This window comes from Salvia miltiorrhiza, chromosome 2, assembly GCF_028751815.1.
Source record: "Salvia miltiorrhiza cultivar Shanhuang (shh) chromosome 2, IMPLAD_Smil_shh, whole genome shotgun sequence".
In the NCBI taxonomy this organism is placed as follows: domain Eukaryota; kingdom Viridiplantae; phylum Streptophyta; class Magnoliopsida; order Lamiales; family Lamiaceae; genus Salvia; species Salvia miltiorrhiza.
The window spans coordinates 69657113-69674211 of NC_080388.1; the positions used below are offsets into that span (position 1 = coordinate 69657113).

At 37.3% G+C, this 17099-nt stretch overlaps 2 protein-coding genes across 2 annotated transcripts; one reads left to right on the forward strand and one right to left on the reverse strand.

The window, feature by feature from the left end:
• Window positions 1-5946: 5946 nt before the first annotated feature.
• On the forward strand, window positions 5947-9408 carry LOC131008705 (phosphoenolpyruvate/phosphate translocator 2, chloroplastic). Its single transcript, XM_057935717.1, has 9 exons — window positions 5947-6515; window positions 6601-6723; window positions 7892-8044; window positions 8215-8300; window positions 8374-8458; window positions 8540-8659; window positions 8729-8806; window positions 8875-9004; window positions 9082-9408. The coding sequence occupies exons 1-9, from the start codon at window positions 6141-6143 to the stop codon at window positions 9150-9152; spliced, it is 1221 nt and encodes a 406-aa protein (XP_057791700.1). The 5' UTR covers window positions 5947-6140; the 3' UTR covers window positions 9153-9408.
• LOC131008671 (ATP-dependent RNA helicase-like protein DB10) lies at window positions 9379-15374 on the reverse strand. The gene is made up of 9 exons (XM_057935641.1): window positions 15142-15374; window positions 14064-14396; window positions 13664-13804; window positions 12857-12922; window positions 12002-12271; window positions 11398-11748; window positions 11001-11278; window positions 10239-10619; window positions 9379-10104 (listed from the first exon to the last, which is right to left on the reverse strand). Exons 2-9 carry the CDS (start codon window positions 14370-14372, stop codon window positions 9801-9803), a joined length of 2100 nt encoding a protein of 699 aa, XP_057791624.1. The 5' UTR covers window positions 14373-14396; window positions 15142-15374; the 3' UTR covers window positions 9379-9800.
• Between the last annotated feature and the right edge of the window lie 1725 nt (window positions 15375-17099).

A 17099-nucleotide genomic window follows, 5' to 3' on the forward strand; every position in this document is an offset into this window, starting at 1 on the left:
TTTCAATGAGATTTTTGACTAGTACTCTCTCCATCTCACTATAATATGTTCAATTTTTTTTTGGCACGGAGATTAAAAAATTTACTTTTGAGGGAAAAATGTGGTGTGGTCCACACCAATTAAGCATTTAAAGTATATCCTTAATCTCTCAAAATGAAAAACGAGTCTATTATAGTGGGACATCCCAAAATGAAAAATGAGCTTATTCTCAGAGAGGGTATTATGGTGTGAATAAAATTGGTGATATGAATAGAACAATTGTTATGGGACGCAGGAAGTATTGTATAACTTTGATATTTTTTAGATCTCTTAATGCATAAAAATTCTTTAAAATTAAAAAAAAATAACTATAAATAAATGCAAAATTTTAATAAGGGTCTGAAATGATTAAAGCCTTCAAACAAAAACGTGCTCTTTTCTTAACTTTTGATAAATTTTCGTCTAAAAAACACATCTTATACCAATTTTATTGTATATTTTTAAAAGTCATATGTTTATAATTTTAAAGTAATTGTCTTAGTTTTTTATTTTTCAATTATGTAATTTGATGAATAAATTAATTCATAATTTATAGTTAATTATACAAAAATATAATTAATTCATAATTTATATATTTTTGGGTTAATGCCGTGAAAAACCATGAACTTTGGTGCAATTTCCAAACTTTCCATGAACTATTTTTTTTATCAAATTTTCCATGAACTTAAGGGGTTGAACAATTTTTCCACGATTTTCAAAAATCCCCAAATTGAGTGCTGACATGGCGTAGCCGGCGGCGAAAAGAAACGACGTCGTTTAGTTGAGGGTAAAACGACGTCGTTTTGAGCCAAAACCTCTCTCTCTCGGTTGGAGGTCGAACTCGCCGCCGTGGCTGGTGGCGGTGGATCTGCGAGCATGCCAGGAGAGGCGGCGAAGCTACGGGGGTGGTTGGTGGCGGCAGATCTGCGAGCCCAACCATACCAGGGCTAGAGGCGGTGAATTTGCGAGTCCAACCATGCCAGGGGAGGCGGCGGAGCTACGGGGGTGGTTGGTGACGGCGAATCTGGTGATGTTGGTGGTGGAGGGCGATGGAGAGAGAGGGAGCGGTGGCGAGAGAGGGGGAGGTGTCGTGAGTCGAGATGAATGGGAAGATAAGGTTTGATTGCGTCTGCTGAAATTGGGAAGATAGCGGCGGTGGAGGCACAGTGGAGCAGGTACGGCGGAGGAGGTAGGGTTTTGGCCGCATCTGCTGAAATTAGGGCCAGCGAGTCTTCGCGTCCCCTTCTCTCACGGCGGGTCTTCGTAATGATGATGGTGGAGGGCGGTGGAGAGAGAGAGGGCGGTAGAGGGGGTTCAATGCGGCGGAATCGCTGATTTGAATAGGGTGGCGGTGCAGGTTTGGGGAGGAGGATTTTGGGGATTTCTTGTGGACGATCGGAAACGAAGACGACATAGCTCTTCGGAGGCGGCGCGAGCACAGCAGCGGCGCGAGGTCTGGAACAGCATAGCTCTTCGTGTCTGAGATCGAGCGAGGTGACCGTCGCGAAGGAGGAAGGCAGATGTGGTGGTCGTCGGCGCTGCTTCGCCGGAGGAAGGCAGCGGTCCATCGGCCGACCTGGAGGAAAGGGAGGAAAAATAATCGATTTTCTATTTTTTTGCTTATTTTTTTTCCAAGTAGGAGGCCACGTCAACTCATTATTACCACGTAGGCGTCATGTCACCTCGGTATTGCCACGTAGGCGCCAACTAAGACCGGACCTTCACCGGAGGTAAAAACCGTGGAAAAATTGTTCAGGCGTTTAAATTCATGGAAAATTTGATAAAAAAAATAGTTCATGGAAAGTTTGGAAATCGCACCAAAGTTCATGGTTTTTCACGGTATTAACCCTATATTTTTTAACCATAAATAAATGGTCAATTTTTGAACTTGTTACAGGGCCAACAATATTGTAGACTGTCCTTGCGTATTTATACATTTTTTTTTTAATTTCATAAACACACATATAATTTGAACCATCAACTTTAATGTTGGACGGTAAGCGTCTTACTAATTGAATTGCGCTTTGTTATCATATACCTTAACCTAAGAAATGGGATGACTTATAGAACATAGGATTATTATATCTATAGTCCAGATCTAAGATAAACGAAAAATATAAGTAACGAACTAAGTTAATAAAATTAACGAACAAGTCAGTAAAACTTTACGAACAAATCAATTATAACGTGTGTTGGATGAGATAAATTTTAATTGAATTATTTTATCATGCAAACCAAGCATCACAGATTTATGGGCCGAGTCATGTAAATCAAACACTTTATTAAATTGAATTATTTTATCTAGTGTATCTTATCGCTCAAACCAAACAGTTGTCCGCCCAAAATCTAACCAAACATTTGCTCGCGAAAATAGAGAGATTTTTCAGTTGTATCTTGTGTGGTTGGTACGAATAGAATGGGGATTTATTTTAACTACGAGTTACAAACTCTAATTATTAATTATTAAGCTTTAACTAATTAAAATTTAGGGTTAATTGCCGCTAAATTCAAAAGCTTTTTGAAATTTCGCGATATTCTCACCAACTTCAAAATCAGCGTATAAATACACGAATTGAGAATTCATTCTTAATGTTCCCAAAATTAAAAAATTCCCCCAATTTGAAACTGACGTGGACTACCGTAATTACAGCGTGGCATAGTCGGCGGCATAAGGAAACGACGTCGTTTTTTCAAAATCAAAACGACGTCGTTTTGATTTCCAACAACATTAAAAAAAAAAAGAAAAAAAATTGCAGAAATCTCTCTCTCTTGCACACCACCACCGCCGCCGAGTTCTGGACTTCCAGCCACCACCATCGCCGAGCTCTGGACTTCTAGCCACCACCATCGCCGAGCTCTGGACTTCCAGCCACCAGACCACCACCACCACCGCCCATCTCCGCCTGTTCTCAACTGTCAACAACAACACACACACTCACCTACAACCGCCGCCGCTCCATCTCTCTCTCGCCTTTCACCGCCGCTCTGCAAATCGTGGCCTCCCTTCCTTCAAATCGCCTCACCAAATCGCGACCTCACCCTCCCCATCTCCTCCTCCTCCCGCCGCCACCGCGCTCTTCCACAACACCCACTGTGCCGCCCTCCTCCTCCGCCACCTCTCCCCCCAAACCCCAGACGAAGAAACCCACACTCTCCGCACCCATAACGCCCGCTCTGCCGCCCTCCTCCTCCGCCACCTCTTCCCCTAAACCCCAGACGAAGAAATTCACGAGATTTCGCCGGTGAGCAAGAGGACTCCTCAATTTCCGGGATAAATCTACGAGATTTCAGAAAGGGGTAAATTTGGGGATGAAATCAATAAAATCCCTAAATCAACAAATCCCCAAATTAACAAACTAAAATGGGGATGAAATTGGGTGAGGGTTGTTGACGAGCCGAAAATGGAGAGAGAGAAAGAGGCGACTGACGGCGAAGAAAGGGCATGGTTGCTCTCCTCCGATCCCGAAGCCACAAACCTTAAGTCTCGGCGGCGTGGAGCAGGCGGAAGGTGAGGGAAGCGACGTGGGTGGATGAGGCGGCGATGTGGGTGGGGATGAGGGTAGATGGAGGAGGCGAACAGGGTTTGGGGAAAGAGGTAGGCTTGGGGGGTGTTTGCAGGCCGGGAGTTTGGGAGGTGATGGTCGGGGTGGCGCCGGGGGTTTGGGGAGGTGGTGGTCGGGGGGTTGGGGAAGGGGGTAGGTTTGGGGGGGTGTTTGGGTATGGGGTAGCGTAGGTGATTTTTATTTTTTTTTAAAATTAATTATAAATAAATAAATAAAATTATTAAAAAAATTAAAACAATGACATGTCATAGCTGATTTGGCATGAAATTGACATGTCATAGGTATTTGCCATGTCATCTCGCCGGATTTTTTAATTTTGGGAACATTAAGAACGAATTCTCAATTCGTGTATTTATACGCCGATTTTGAAGTTGGTGAGAATATCGCGAAATTTCAAAAAGCTTTTGAATTTAGCGGCAATTAACCCTAAAATTTATTGGTGGTCCAAGTTTTGCCTTTGGCCCTGCGAATAGAGAATTACAATCATAAGATGCTGAAACGAAACATTTGGAACATACAACATAACGTGGAAGAAAAAATTTAGTAGATTTTTCAAATCTTCCCCTGTTAATGATGTTGTTCAATACATAGCATGTTTAAAGTGCAAAATGCATGTGTTATTTGATTTGTTTACAAAATGAGAAGTGATGATGGGTTAATTAAAGATAGTAGAAATGAAGGTTGAGTTGAGTTATGACCTTTCATTTTTTTTAATTGAGTTATGGTGGCGACTGGCGAGACGAATTACGAATTTAAATAAATAAGTTTGAATGAATTATAGGAAAAAAATAATCCATTTGAAATTTTTTACTCTTATAATTCTAAATCTATATTAGAAGTATTTAAGATATTATTAATATTGTGACCATTTTGCTCTGTTAATCCGGATCAATTTGATTCAAAAGAATTTATCCATTACTATTTATTTTGAAGGAAGTGTGGTACTGGTATAGCATCTAGGGAGGCGTCATCATCAATGAACCGTTTGATTTTTCCATTAGTCAAATTACAAGTAAATTACGCTTCAAAAATATTTGTTTCATACACGTATTAACGGAATGAGATTCAGTGTACTATATTTTATGTCCCACTTTGTGTTCCACTTTCAATTTTATTTAATTTCTTATATATACTTTCGTCAATTTCAACTTTATATGTTTTAGTTTAATTTTGTGATTATAAACTAGGGTTTATTCCATCAATTTAGTATATAATTATTTTTTTATCATTTAATTTCATTTTTATTAGCTAATACTTTCTAAAAAATTTAATCTTTTGAAATAAAAATTAAATATAATTCCTAGTATTTTAATAAATTTTATTTTATAAAAAATATTTTTAAAATAATAGATATAAGCATAGGACATAGTAACACTAATGAAATTGTGGGACACCGGATCTCTTCCTTTATATGGTTGGTAATAACTTCTCTCTCAATTTGGGGACACAGTTTCTTCCATCCATACATTCACACGATTCATCACCACCACTCACCACAAAAATCCAAATTCTAAATTAGTACTTTGATATTTATCTTCAACCAATCCAATAAATCACTTATTCATCCCTATATTACTTTCTACCATGTCAATGTTGTCAAAGGGAATATATCAAATTAATGCTACTCCCACCCCTTCATCTTCTCCAACTTTCTATGTTTTTTGCCCTTCATATATTTACTGTTTACTCAACAATAATACTGGTGTACGGAACTAAGTTCATCACTAATTAATTTTGCGTTAATTACGCATTCCATAATTTTTAATTAGGATTTATTAATCAAAGGACCTCATTTCTAAGAACCATGGATACGTGGATTTGCATATACAATTACCACTAATGTCCAAATATTTTGCTATTATCATTCGAAAAGATGACCCAAATTTAGAATCTATTAATCACAAGACCCTATTTCCAGAACATAGGCATTAAAATGCGTATTTATGAGTTATAAGTTATAAACAACAAATTTTATCGGAGTCATATAACAATAATAACAATAGAATTGGTGGTAATTTTTATTCGCTTATAAAATCAAAAGACGAAAAAAAAAATCATTGTTAAAAAAAATTATAAAAATTATCCATTTTTAGTATGGAAGGATAGATTGTCATCATTTAATAGATTTGAAGCTTCATTTATTTACTTGAATCGTGGACTTTTGCTCGGGATATTCAACTATTGCGAGTCGAGCTACAGTAATAAAATACGGATACTAGAAAAGTACTTCCTGCAGGCCTAATGTGACCCCCCTCAATCCTCATGCTCATAGTCATCTATACAAAGCTAACCACTTAACATTACTCTATCTGTGATAGCTATTGGCGGTCATTTAATTATGATGGACTAACTTTTTATTTATGATATATTGAAATTTAATCCTTCGTCCCAAAACTAGCAAGTGTAGAGAATAGCAGCTCCATAAAGTGAAGCCCACAAAATAACTGAATTGAGTGTCACGAGTTTGAAACCACACGTGATTTATGGAGGCTATTTTTTGGTAGCAGCAACAAAATCTGACCCCCACAAAAAACATGCCTCCAATTGAATTGAAGCTGCATGAATAATCCTCACAAGGCTTCAAAAACACACAACATGGCAACTAATTATGCATTGGCTCTCTCAACTCCGAAGCCATTCATCACTTGCCTCAAGCAATCATCATTTCATTGCAGATTAGCGGCAATCAATAATATTCCAAAATCTTGTGACCAGAAACATGTCATTTTTTCAAATCCAAACTCGAATTTCAGCAGCAGAAACCTCGTACACAGCAGCAGGAGATTGTCCGATTTCAAGCTCAGATCGGCAGCTCTTCCAGAGAGTCGAAGCGAGCGGGCGAAAGCCGACAAATTGCTCAGGACATTGCAGCTTGCAGCCATGTTTGCTGTCTGGTATTTGTTGAATATATACTTCAACATCTTCAATAAACAGGTCCCTTTTTCATTTTTTTTTTTTAATTACTGTGAAGGTGTGAATTATACTGATTTTTTTAGATTTGAATTTAATGTTGTTGAAGGTGTTGAAGGTTTACCACTTTCCGGCAACATTAACGGCCTTTCAGTTCGGTTGTGGGACAGTTATTATACTTCTAATGTGGGGCTTCAATCTTTACCCTAAACCCAAAATCAACAAGTCCCAGGTAATTTCTTACTGTATAATAGTGAGACACCAGATTAAATATTAGGTTTTGAAAAGGAAAAGGGTAAATATCAATTATTGTCCCAATAAATATAATTGTAACAGAAGAAAATTGTATTTGTGTCTTATAAATTATTTTCGGCGCCTGAAAGATGACGTATCCCGTCGGAGTATTTAGCGCCGAAAGTGATTTTTATGGAGAAAATTGGGGATTGAGATCATAAATAATTGTATTTAAGGGCTTAGTTTTATATTTTATTTATTTATTCTAATTATAAGACTACCATATGGGTTTTTTAGAGCACGCTCATGTCGTCTTTCGGGTGCCGAAAATAATTTTTGGAACACAAATGTGTTTTTTTTTTCTTCAAAATGTTAGATACTTTTTACAATTATATTTATGTTGTGATATTTTCGGTAATAGACAATAATTAGTATTTACCCCAAAAGGAAGGGTTAATTGTTAAATAATTAATGAACTTTGATCCAATTTTGATTTTGGATACGTCGGTAAATTATTATAGCAATAACATTATTTTTTTATTGTAGCAAAATAGACACGTTCGGGATAGTTTTGCTTTTGCATGTGGCATTGTTCAGATGGAATCCTCTGTCCCAGAATATTGTGTGTACCACGTGTACCACTCTTTATTTCTTTGTTTTATAAATTATTTTTTATAAAAATAAAAATTACTATTATACTATAAACTCTAATTAGTATTTATCATTGAAAAATTAAAATTTTAAAAATTATATACCCTAACTTTGAATTAATGAACCCAAATAATCTATTATTAATTCAAATAAATATAAAAAATAATTATAAACTCTAAATGGATGAGTGAGCCCTTGTTAATTATCTTTATGTTATATAAAAGCATAATAAATTAAAATTGAATAAAAAATAATTTAAAAATATAAAGAAATAAATAGTGGTACAAGTGGCGTGTGCGCATCAAATTTTTTGCTTAGGTGCAAAAAAATCACGCCACATCACTTTTTCGGTTGTCGGAAAAATTAGAATGCGTGTATTTAGCTACAAACTGAAGATTGGTGTTTTTATTGGAAGAATGTTTAAAACGTATCGAAAAGTAAAATCAAATTAAAGTTGGTAAAACTTTGAGTAATTAAAATGATATTGGTTGATGGTAATTGTGGTGTTTTTGCAGTTCCTACAAATATTTCTACTTGCTGTGGGGCACACCTTAGGAAACCTTTTAACGAACATCAGTTTAGGGAAAGTGGCAGTTTCATTCACACACACCATCAAGGCAATGGAGCCCTTCTTCACTGTCTTGCTCTCTGTCCTTTTCTTCGGTGAGGTATGAAACCGTATCCACTCTCGTTGCGTTTGGTGTCCCATTCTGTGTCTCACTCCGCCCGTGGAACTTTTATTAAGAGGGAGTGAGGTTAAGGGTTTGTGATACTCTAAAGAGGTGTTTATTATTTAAGACTGATAACATGTATGATTGAATGAGTTGCTTGATAACAGAGGCCCTCTCCGTGGGTTGTTTCTTCTCTCGTTCCCATCGTTGGTGGTGTGGCATTGGCATCATGCACTGAAGTCTCCTTCAACTGGTAAGAATCAAATCATGCATTCATCCCATCATGTATGCAAATCAATTATTTGAGATGATGAATCTCCCAACAGGATAGGTTTTGGCACTGCAATGGCTTCCAATGTCACCAACCAGACGCGTAACGTGTTTAGCAAAAAACTAATGCGCAAGAACGAGGTATATCTGCTGTGCCTGTGTTATAATATAATCTACAAATGAAGATTAGATAATGAGAAATTGTTGGTCTCTGATTAACAGGAAGGCTTGGATAACGTCAATCTCTTCTCCATCATAACAATCATATCGTTCTTGTTTCTTCTACCTGCTGCCATTATCATGGAAGGTGTCAAGTTCGGCCCTTCATACTTCCAATATGCTGTAAGTAACAGATAGGAATTCACTAGGATTTAACGATGAGATTGATTGATTTATCTAGTTTTGATTTAGGCAAGTGAAGGTTTGAATGTGAAGGAGTTGTGTGTGAGAGCTCTTCTATCTGGTTTGTGCTTCCATTCTTACCAGCAGGTAACTTTCTCAAAATAACTCAGAACAACAATGTAGATGGAATTTGAGATGTGTTTTGTTGTGGGCAGGTTTCTTACTATATACTAGGAATGGTGAATCCGGTGACACACGCAGTCGGAAACAGTGTGAAGAGAGTGGCGGTGATCGTGTCCTCAGTCATCTTCTTCCGAACACCTGTCTCACTCGTAAATTCTTTAGGTATCTATCACACTCGTATCTCCCGTCTAACTTTACCTAAAGAAATACACTTTTTTTTACATTCATTTACGGCTCAGGAACTGCTTTGGCTCTCGCCGGAGTCTTCTTGTATTCCAGAGCAAAGAAGATGAAGCCAAAAGCTGCTTAAATTGAAGATATTGATAGAAAGTATCAATAGATTCCAGATGATGATGAACAGACCACAAATAAAACTGCAAGATTTGGTTGCAGGCTCAATTTTCGCCGGCAGTTCGTGACATTCCCACTAGGGTTCATACTCATTAAAGAATAACACAATCCAAATAGATATATAGGCTATATATCTTTTTTACTTGTGTACATAATCTAATGTGTACATGCATACAAAAACATAATATCAGTAATAAAATACCAATCATTAGATATGTGGAGCAACAAAATATATATGTTTTAGCTACCATAGATTTAAGTATCCAACAAGAGAGACATTGTCTATGGCAGCAGCATTTGTGTCAGACCATGTAAGCTGTGCCTACTGCAGCATTAACCATGTACAGCAAAAAATTGCCCACTTTAGAAGAGTTTATGGGGGCATCTCAGGGGGTTCAATTACAACGTGTTCCAAGTTCTACTTACGAGTTACCCCTCAGGCAGATATTAACAAAATGCAAGAGTACCTAGGATGTCAAGTCAGACGAAAGCAGGTTGATCCTCCTTTGATGGTTTGATTGATGCATCATCCCCTTTGAAGTTGGAGTTATGTTCGTGGTCAAGTTGACCGTTTCCTGACTGCACAGCTGCAGCGTCATCCTGAACATCAGGAGAGGAGGTTGATTTCTGGCAATGACTCTTGAGGGTCATCATTAGGTGAGGCTCGGGCATCTAAAGATGGTGGTGGTTGAGCTGCCCCCATCATGGTTTCGTGAAAACTGCGCTGGTTGGTGGCAGCTCCATCAAATTTCTCTGCGCTGGAGTTGTTAGCCCATTCTGAATTCCTGTTGGGGCTTCTGCTGCGACTTCTATCTCTGCTCTTGGAAGCAGCCATCATGCTCTCATGAAAGCTCTTCTGATGAAAGCTTCCAGTAGCATTTGAGTTGTGACCAAACGATTCAGAACCATACCTGCAAGAATATGAAGACAATATTAAATAAATCACAAGCCCAAATAACATATAATAACACTAATCAAATCAAGTACCATCCATATGCTGCAGGCAGGCAATCAATCAGTCAAAAAGGATGAAAATAACATATACCTGTCCTGCCTATCAGGAGACGATGGTGTTCCCCAACCTCCTCCCCTTCCTCCGCCTCCCCTTCCACCATAAGAAGAATCATTACGTCCACCATAAGAAGAATCGTTACGTCCACCATATCCGACATCACGTCCGGAAGGACCAGAGCCCCACTGGCGCCTCCCTCTTCCCATCCCACCACCACGTGATGCCAAATCACGAAGTTCAGCAGGGACATTTTGATTTGCTCCTTCCAGAATTTTGACAAGATCCGATGCATGCCTTGCATCCTGATCACCAAAAAAAGTGTAAGCCTCTCCAGTGGCACCTGCTCGTCCAGTTCTTCCAATTCTATGAACATAATCCTCAATTCCCGTCGGGAAGTCATAGTTTACTACCACCCTGTAACAAAATCGAGACTTACATTACCATCAGATGAACCACAAATAAAATACAGAAATGGTGCAAATCATCTGTTATTGCAAAAGAATTGACAACCTTTTGTATCCAGCAAAATCTTGATACATCAATCACACAATCTTATGTATTGGAGCATATAATTTAATATTAGTGCAATGAATTTTCTACAAGAAGTAACAAAATAAAATACAGATAAGTAAAGAAAACTGTATAGATGCCAAAACTACGAGTTTACCCATATGGGCTGAGGTGGATGATAAAAATTTCCAGTGGGGCTCTCATTATCATGCATGTGTTGAAGTCTATCCTAACAACTGATTTATGCCTATTGCATATACCAACATCAATTTAACAGCTACCAACCTAATATCCTTAACGTCCAATCCACGAGCAGCAACATCAGTGGCTACAAGCACTGGGGACCTTCCAGTTCGAAATTGACTCAGCACATGATCCCTATCATCCTGAGATTTGTCACCGTGAATAGCAGCAGCTCCAAATTGCCGGTTTAGGTTATCAGCGAGGATATCGCACATTTTCTTAGTAGAGCAAAAGATAATTATCTTTGATCCTGGTTGTTGAGACCTCAATATCTGTTCCAAACGACGACGCTTATCCATTTGGGATAAAACTTCAATATGCTGTTACATTAAGAACAAAAAACAAGTCAATTCAAAATTAAACCTCATATGCAGCCAAACAGGAGAAATATATAGTGTATTAAAAGAAAAAATGACCATGATAAGAAATTAAACTTTACCTGGGTTATTGACTTGTTGGCAACAAGCTCATCAGCATTCCCAATGTTAACCTGAACAGGGTTCACCAGTAAATCAGCAGCAATTCTCCGCACCTCCTTTGGCCATGTTGCTGTGTACATCAAGGTTTGCCTACTAGGAGGCACCTCCTTCACAATTTTCCTTATTTGGGGTTCAAAGCCCATGTCTAGCATCCTGTCTGCCTCATCCAATACCAAATACGAAATTTGATGGAGATAAACTCTTTTCATCTCCAAAAGATCATTCAATCGACCAGGAGTAGCCACCACAATATCCACACCTCTGTCTAAGTCTTTCAACTGAGGTCCTTTTGGTGCACCCCCATACAGACACTATTAAACAAAAATGGCAGCAAATTCAACATGAAGCAGAGAAATTAGGAAAATGACCACATCCACATGAATGGGTTTCAAATGCAACCACATTTACAATCAACGATGAAAACCCAAAAGGATAAAGAAAATCTTAGCCCAACAAAAAGTCCTCTGTTAATGTCAAAAGGATATGACTTCTAAGGAGATTTGAAGAAATGGATAGAATACAAGAAATAATACACTACTGTAACATAGCCATGATAAATCATACCGTACAAGATATCCTAGATGATCTCCCAAACTTCACTGCTTCATCTTGTATCTGTGTGGCCAACTCTCTTGTTGGTGAGAGCACCAAAATTGTTGGACCTAATTTAGGGTTATTTCGCTTTTGTTTCAGATGAAGAAATCCAGGAATCAAGTAACCCAAAGTCTTCCCAGATCCTGTCTTGGCAATGGCCACAATATCACGACCTTGCATAGCAATCGGCCATGATTGTGCCTGGATTGGAGTTGGAGCAGAGAAACCAGCTTGTTGTGCCTGGGAATTGTGATGGGGGAAGAGAGAGGGCGAGAAGCATAGATAAGGGGAACAAAAAGAAGAAAAGAAAATTAAGGATCTCTATAAGCAGATGTAGTGCACTACTGCTCCAAATAGGACTGGCTTGTCATGAACTTATGCAAGTTTCCAAGAAAAGAAGAAGCCTCATCCTCTAGCGTTATCAGGCACTATTTGCTGATGTGAGCAAGAGTGAGAGTATGATTCTTCTTCTCTTCTGACCAGAGGCCAGTTTATAAATCACCAAGAAGGCAAGTCCTCAGTGTGAGTCAAGAAGCCCTTCACATGAATTGAAGGACCTGTAAGAGCACTCCAATAATAAGCAAGTCCCAAAAGAAGGGTGACACAGTGTACGACATTTGGCTCCTCTCTGGAGCAAATATCGCACCTGCAACAGAAAGTTTAAATGAAAAATAGTGTACTCATGAGTCATGAGTTCTAAAACTCCTCATTGGATCTCTAGTTGCACTTCAACATAAAACAAAAAAACAAAAACATTTGATCAACAATTCAGATTCATGAGAGCATCTGTCTATGTAATTCTTGAGATAAAAGTGGTTCCCGTACCTCTCTTAATATCTCTGAAGGAAAACCAGTGGATTGAAACGACATGAAAGGCGGGACATTTCCTCCCTAGCCAATTGAATACAACCAATAAATTCAGATTTATTGAGAAATAATATAACAATTAATAATCAAAATAAACAAAGGAAAGTAACTTACATAGGGATAACCAGAAAAGACAGACTATATTATCAGAAAGGAATAAATGATTAATCCTTATAAGGACTAAGTTCACTGACAAAGGAACTTGAAACTAAAACTTAAACAGGTTTGGACCTCATCTGATTATGTAGACATGGTAAAAGAAAAACTGAAGATCGAAAGAACTCCGTAAGAACATCTTAAAGGAAACACCATAACTAGAATAATATCTATGCCTCTTCTTGTGCGGTCTCAAATGATACATTTCAAAAATAAAATTAGGTTTCAAAAGTTTGCAAACAGCAAAATCTGAACTGTAAATAGCTCAGTTATACAAAAATTATCATTATAAAAGATTGCCAAGCTTTACTAAGCATGAGGTCAGTCATAAGAGGTCTCGGATTATGTGGCTACAATAAATATCATTATTCCCTAGTTGCCAAGATATTGCATCTCTGATCAAAATCCAACAAACAATATTGGTTCAACTCTTGATTAAGCACAAATTCGGAGTTAGATGGAGCCAGATTGGAGGTAAGTTGGTAGAGGCTAGGAGTCATGAGTCATCTATCTCAAATTCTCAATTGAGTATTGGGTCCCAAGATGAACGTCACTTCTGCAAAAATTTAGTACACAAATAATACGTAAACAGAATAGATGAACGCTTACAGTTACAGAAATTTCATGACGACGACAATATGCCTCCACAGACAACCCAGTTTCTGGGCCTTTAGATTCAATGGGTTTATGCACAGCATTTTTTGCCACAACTGGATCACTCTGTGAATAATCTGGTCTGTTTCTGGCAGACTATAACACAGTAGCATGTAAATGAAGCTATACACTGTCAGCCTCTTACAAAATACACACAGACAAATTATACATCAAGCATTATAGGTTAAATCACATGCATAAAAATTGCAAAGAAAAGCTCTTAAATTACTCCAAAACAATGCAGGAGATATAATATGAAGCTCCATATGCTCAAGAGAATAGAGAAGATCTATGTAAATTGGATAAGAGAACTTTCTGTTTCTGAGTCTATTTATGAGAGAACAACTTGAAGCACCTGGTCAATTTCTGGATCAGAAGTGTACTTTGCTGAACCAGCATTGCTATATCTGCCTTCATCATGAGATCCACGGCACTGTGGGTCCTTTTGAGCAGCAGATGAACCCAAAGCATTGTTAGACTGTTCCGAGCTTACACCCGAGGAGGCAACAGGTCTCTCGTACTGGGTTACGTTAGTCACGGGGTTCCAGAAGTAAAGATTTCCAGTCCTACCATCAACCAGTCCTCTCCATGGTTTTGGAAGCGAAGGGTCCTCTGGTGCATACCGTACACTAGCAGAAGATGCAACTGCCGTAGCTGCAGCCATATCAAAGCTTCACTCTTACGTACCCTGCAGTTATCCCAACAAAACATATAATGAAGAATAAACATCACACTCAAAGGTCATCAAGCTTGCACCACATCCAATAAAACATATGCATAATATAAGATAGGAGTATTGCTTCAAAGTCAAAACACACAGGAGCACTAGTTTCAAGCCACAAGCCAATAACCCCCAATAAGGAACGCAAGAAGCAAATCCAAGTACAGCCAAAAATATACACACATAATTATACCAGTACAACATTACAACCTCTTGACTGGATAGAGATAAACAAAACACACACACAGAAGTGAGAACATTAACATGGACATGAAATAATATCCCCGTAAAGCTAATTCGCTACAATAATTTGCCCATCTCTTACCACAGAACTGAGAACATGAACTCAAGCCTGCATGCATTAACATCAACGCCTTATAAATTCGAAATTTCCTACTCGTAAAGCTGTTACACTTAAAGCTGTTACACTTACCCTTCAAATGGCATAAGAAACAGGTAGAACAAAAACGAAAGAAACGAAACACAAAAATGCAAGGATATAGAAATACGAAAAAGGAAGAAGAAATAACGCGGAAAAAAACCCGCATTGAAGGTTCACATCTTAAACCCTAAAAAAATAAGAAAATGCACAAATGCATTTACCAAAAAAACATGCATAACATCAAGCATTACATTCAGATCAGTGTTCAAGGTTAACAACAAAAACGTGAAGACTGTACAAGAGATTCAGGGCAAGGGGTGGCAAAGGTACCTTACGCCGTCGTCTCGAAAAAAGAAAAAGAAAATAGCAGAACAGAACAGAACAGAGCACACAAAGGAAATGATCTCTCCGCGGTGGCTTTCCAAGGACCGCTTCTTCTCTCTCTAAAAAGCAACCAACATTCTAAGCTTCTGCGTATATATGTATTCTACGTTTGAGAGAGAGAGTGAGAGTATATGCCTTCGAGAAAGCAGAAGTGGGCAACTCAAGAGAGAGAAAGGATGGATGCGACTTTATTCTGTAAACATTTTTTTAATTATATGTATATATGAACAGTATCCAAATTAATACGTAATTTAATTCGTACACACTACACACAGACACAAACCTTGTGATTTGATAATTTGATAATACTCCATTTTGTATGTCTAAGACGAGAGATTAAGAGCAACCTCAATGCTGGAGCTCCCTTTGGGCTTTATATAGGGGCCATCTCTATAGAGATATCCCTCTGTAATCGGGCCCATATAGATTTTTCATTTTCTTTTTTAAAATTTGAGAATTTTTTTTTTTAAATAGTACTAATATTTAAATTTAAAATAAGTAATATTAAAATAGAATGATTTTGGTGTGAAAATAAATGGAATGAGTTTATAATAAAGATATTGTAGGGGGAAATTTAAATAAATTACAAAAAAGTCATTCAACGGCATAAATAAATAAAAAATAAATAAACAATAGTCAACAGTTGATTTTTAAAACAAAAACGAAATTTTTGCCTTCGCACCCGACTCGCCCCCTTGCGCCTCCTCTCGAGCTCCCGGACTCGGCATTGATGCCCGAGCCCGTCCAGTGAGCCCCATTGAAAATGCTCTAATGAAAATTGTGGATTCGATGATTATTTCATTATTTGAGCTCTCTAATTGGCAACTAGATTTGATGAAAATCATTATATTAATTATTTTATCAATTATTTATTCATATACAATTAGATATATAGTCTGTGCATTTATTACTCAATGGCTGAATTATTAAGTTTGGGAAGCTGTAGGGGATGTTACGTATTTTAGAATTATTATAGATTATAGATTTATGGCTTGTTAGAAGAATGTTGTTGGGACATTGATAACCATATATTATTATTATTATTATTATTATTGGAAAGAAGTTTGGTTTGGGGTCTAATTGAACTAAAACATACTCATCAGTTACTGGAATTACGATTCAATAACTCATTCTCATGAACATGTGTTAATTTGTGCATTGCTACAACAGTTACAACTCATAAGTCATAAGTGTGATTCGAGAAAAGGGTTGCTACAACTTATATCATCGATCTCGTTTGCGTTGTTATTATATTTCATTTCATATTTCCCTATTAGAAAATTATATTTTATTATCTTAGTATATTTTGATTAAATACTAATGTATATTTTCTCCCAAGCTCAACTCTAACATTTCAAGTATTTTTTCGTTGATGTTTCCTTCAAGACTCATGATCATTCTTCAAATATTTTGGGTACAAATACATCAATCTTGTATCTTTGTATACAAAAATAATTCATTAATACGCGTCTCTCTTAGCCTAAGCAATTTATTTTCACTGGCATATAGTTGACCAATTTATGGTGGAACCCAGTAAAATGTATTTAAACCATAGAGTCTATTCGAGCTTATACAAAAAAATTCTAGATTTTAATCTAAAATTTTCTTGGAAAGTATTTAAACCATAGAGGAAATATTTTTGTACACGGCAGGTAAAACCAAGAGTCTATTCGACCTATCTCACATTTTTGTTTTTTATGCATATCATATCATATCATAAGTATACATTATAAAGAAGTAATCAAGCTAGTAAAAATTTATGATTCATAGGTATTATTATAACAATGTGACTTGTAATTGCATAGAAATTATGCAGCTGTAATTGGGAAGAGAAAAAGGCGAAATAATATTTGATTGGTTCATAATAATTGGTGGTGAGAAGGGGGGAAGTGTAGCATCTCGAG

Bases quoted from the DNA above. Each gene is read 5' to 3' on its own strand.
- LOC131008705 (XM_057935717.1), top strand. From the start codon at position 6,141: ATGAATAATCCTCACAAGGCTTCAAAAACACACAACATGGCAACTAAT. The intron at 8,660-8,728 runs GTAAGTAACAGA...GTTTTGATTTAG, and splicing joins CTTCATACTTCCAATATGCT to GCAAGTGAAGGTTTGAATGT. The intron at 8,807-8,874 runs GTAACTTTCTCA...TGTTGTGGGCAG, and splicing joins GCTTCCATTCTTACCAGCAG to GTTTCTTACTATATACTAGG.
- LOC131008671 (XM_057935641.1), bottom strand. From the start codon at position 14,372: ATGGCTGCAGCTACGGCAGTTGCATCTTCTGCTAGTGTACGGTATGCA. The intron at 13,805-14,063 runs GTGCTTCAAGTT...ACTGTGTTATAG, and splicing joins CTGATCCAGAAATTGACCAG to TCTGCCAGAAACAGACCAGA. The intron at 10,620-11,000 runs GTTGGTAGCTGT...ATTTTGTTACAG, and splicing joins TTGGACGTTAAGGATATTAG to GGTGGTAGTAAACTATGACT.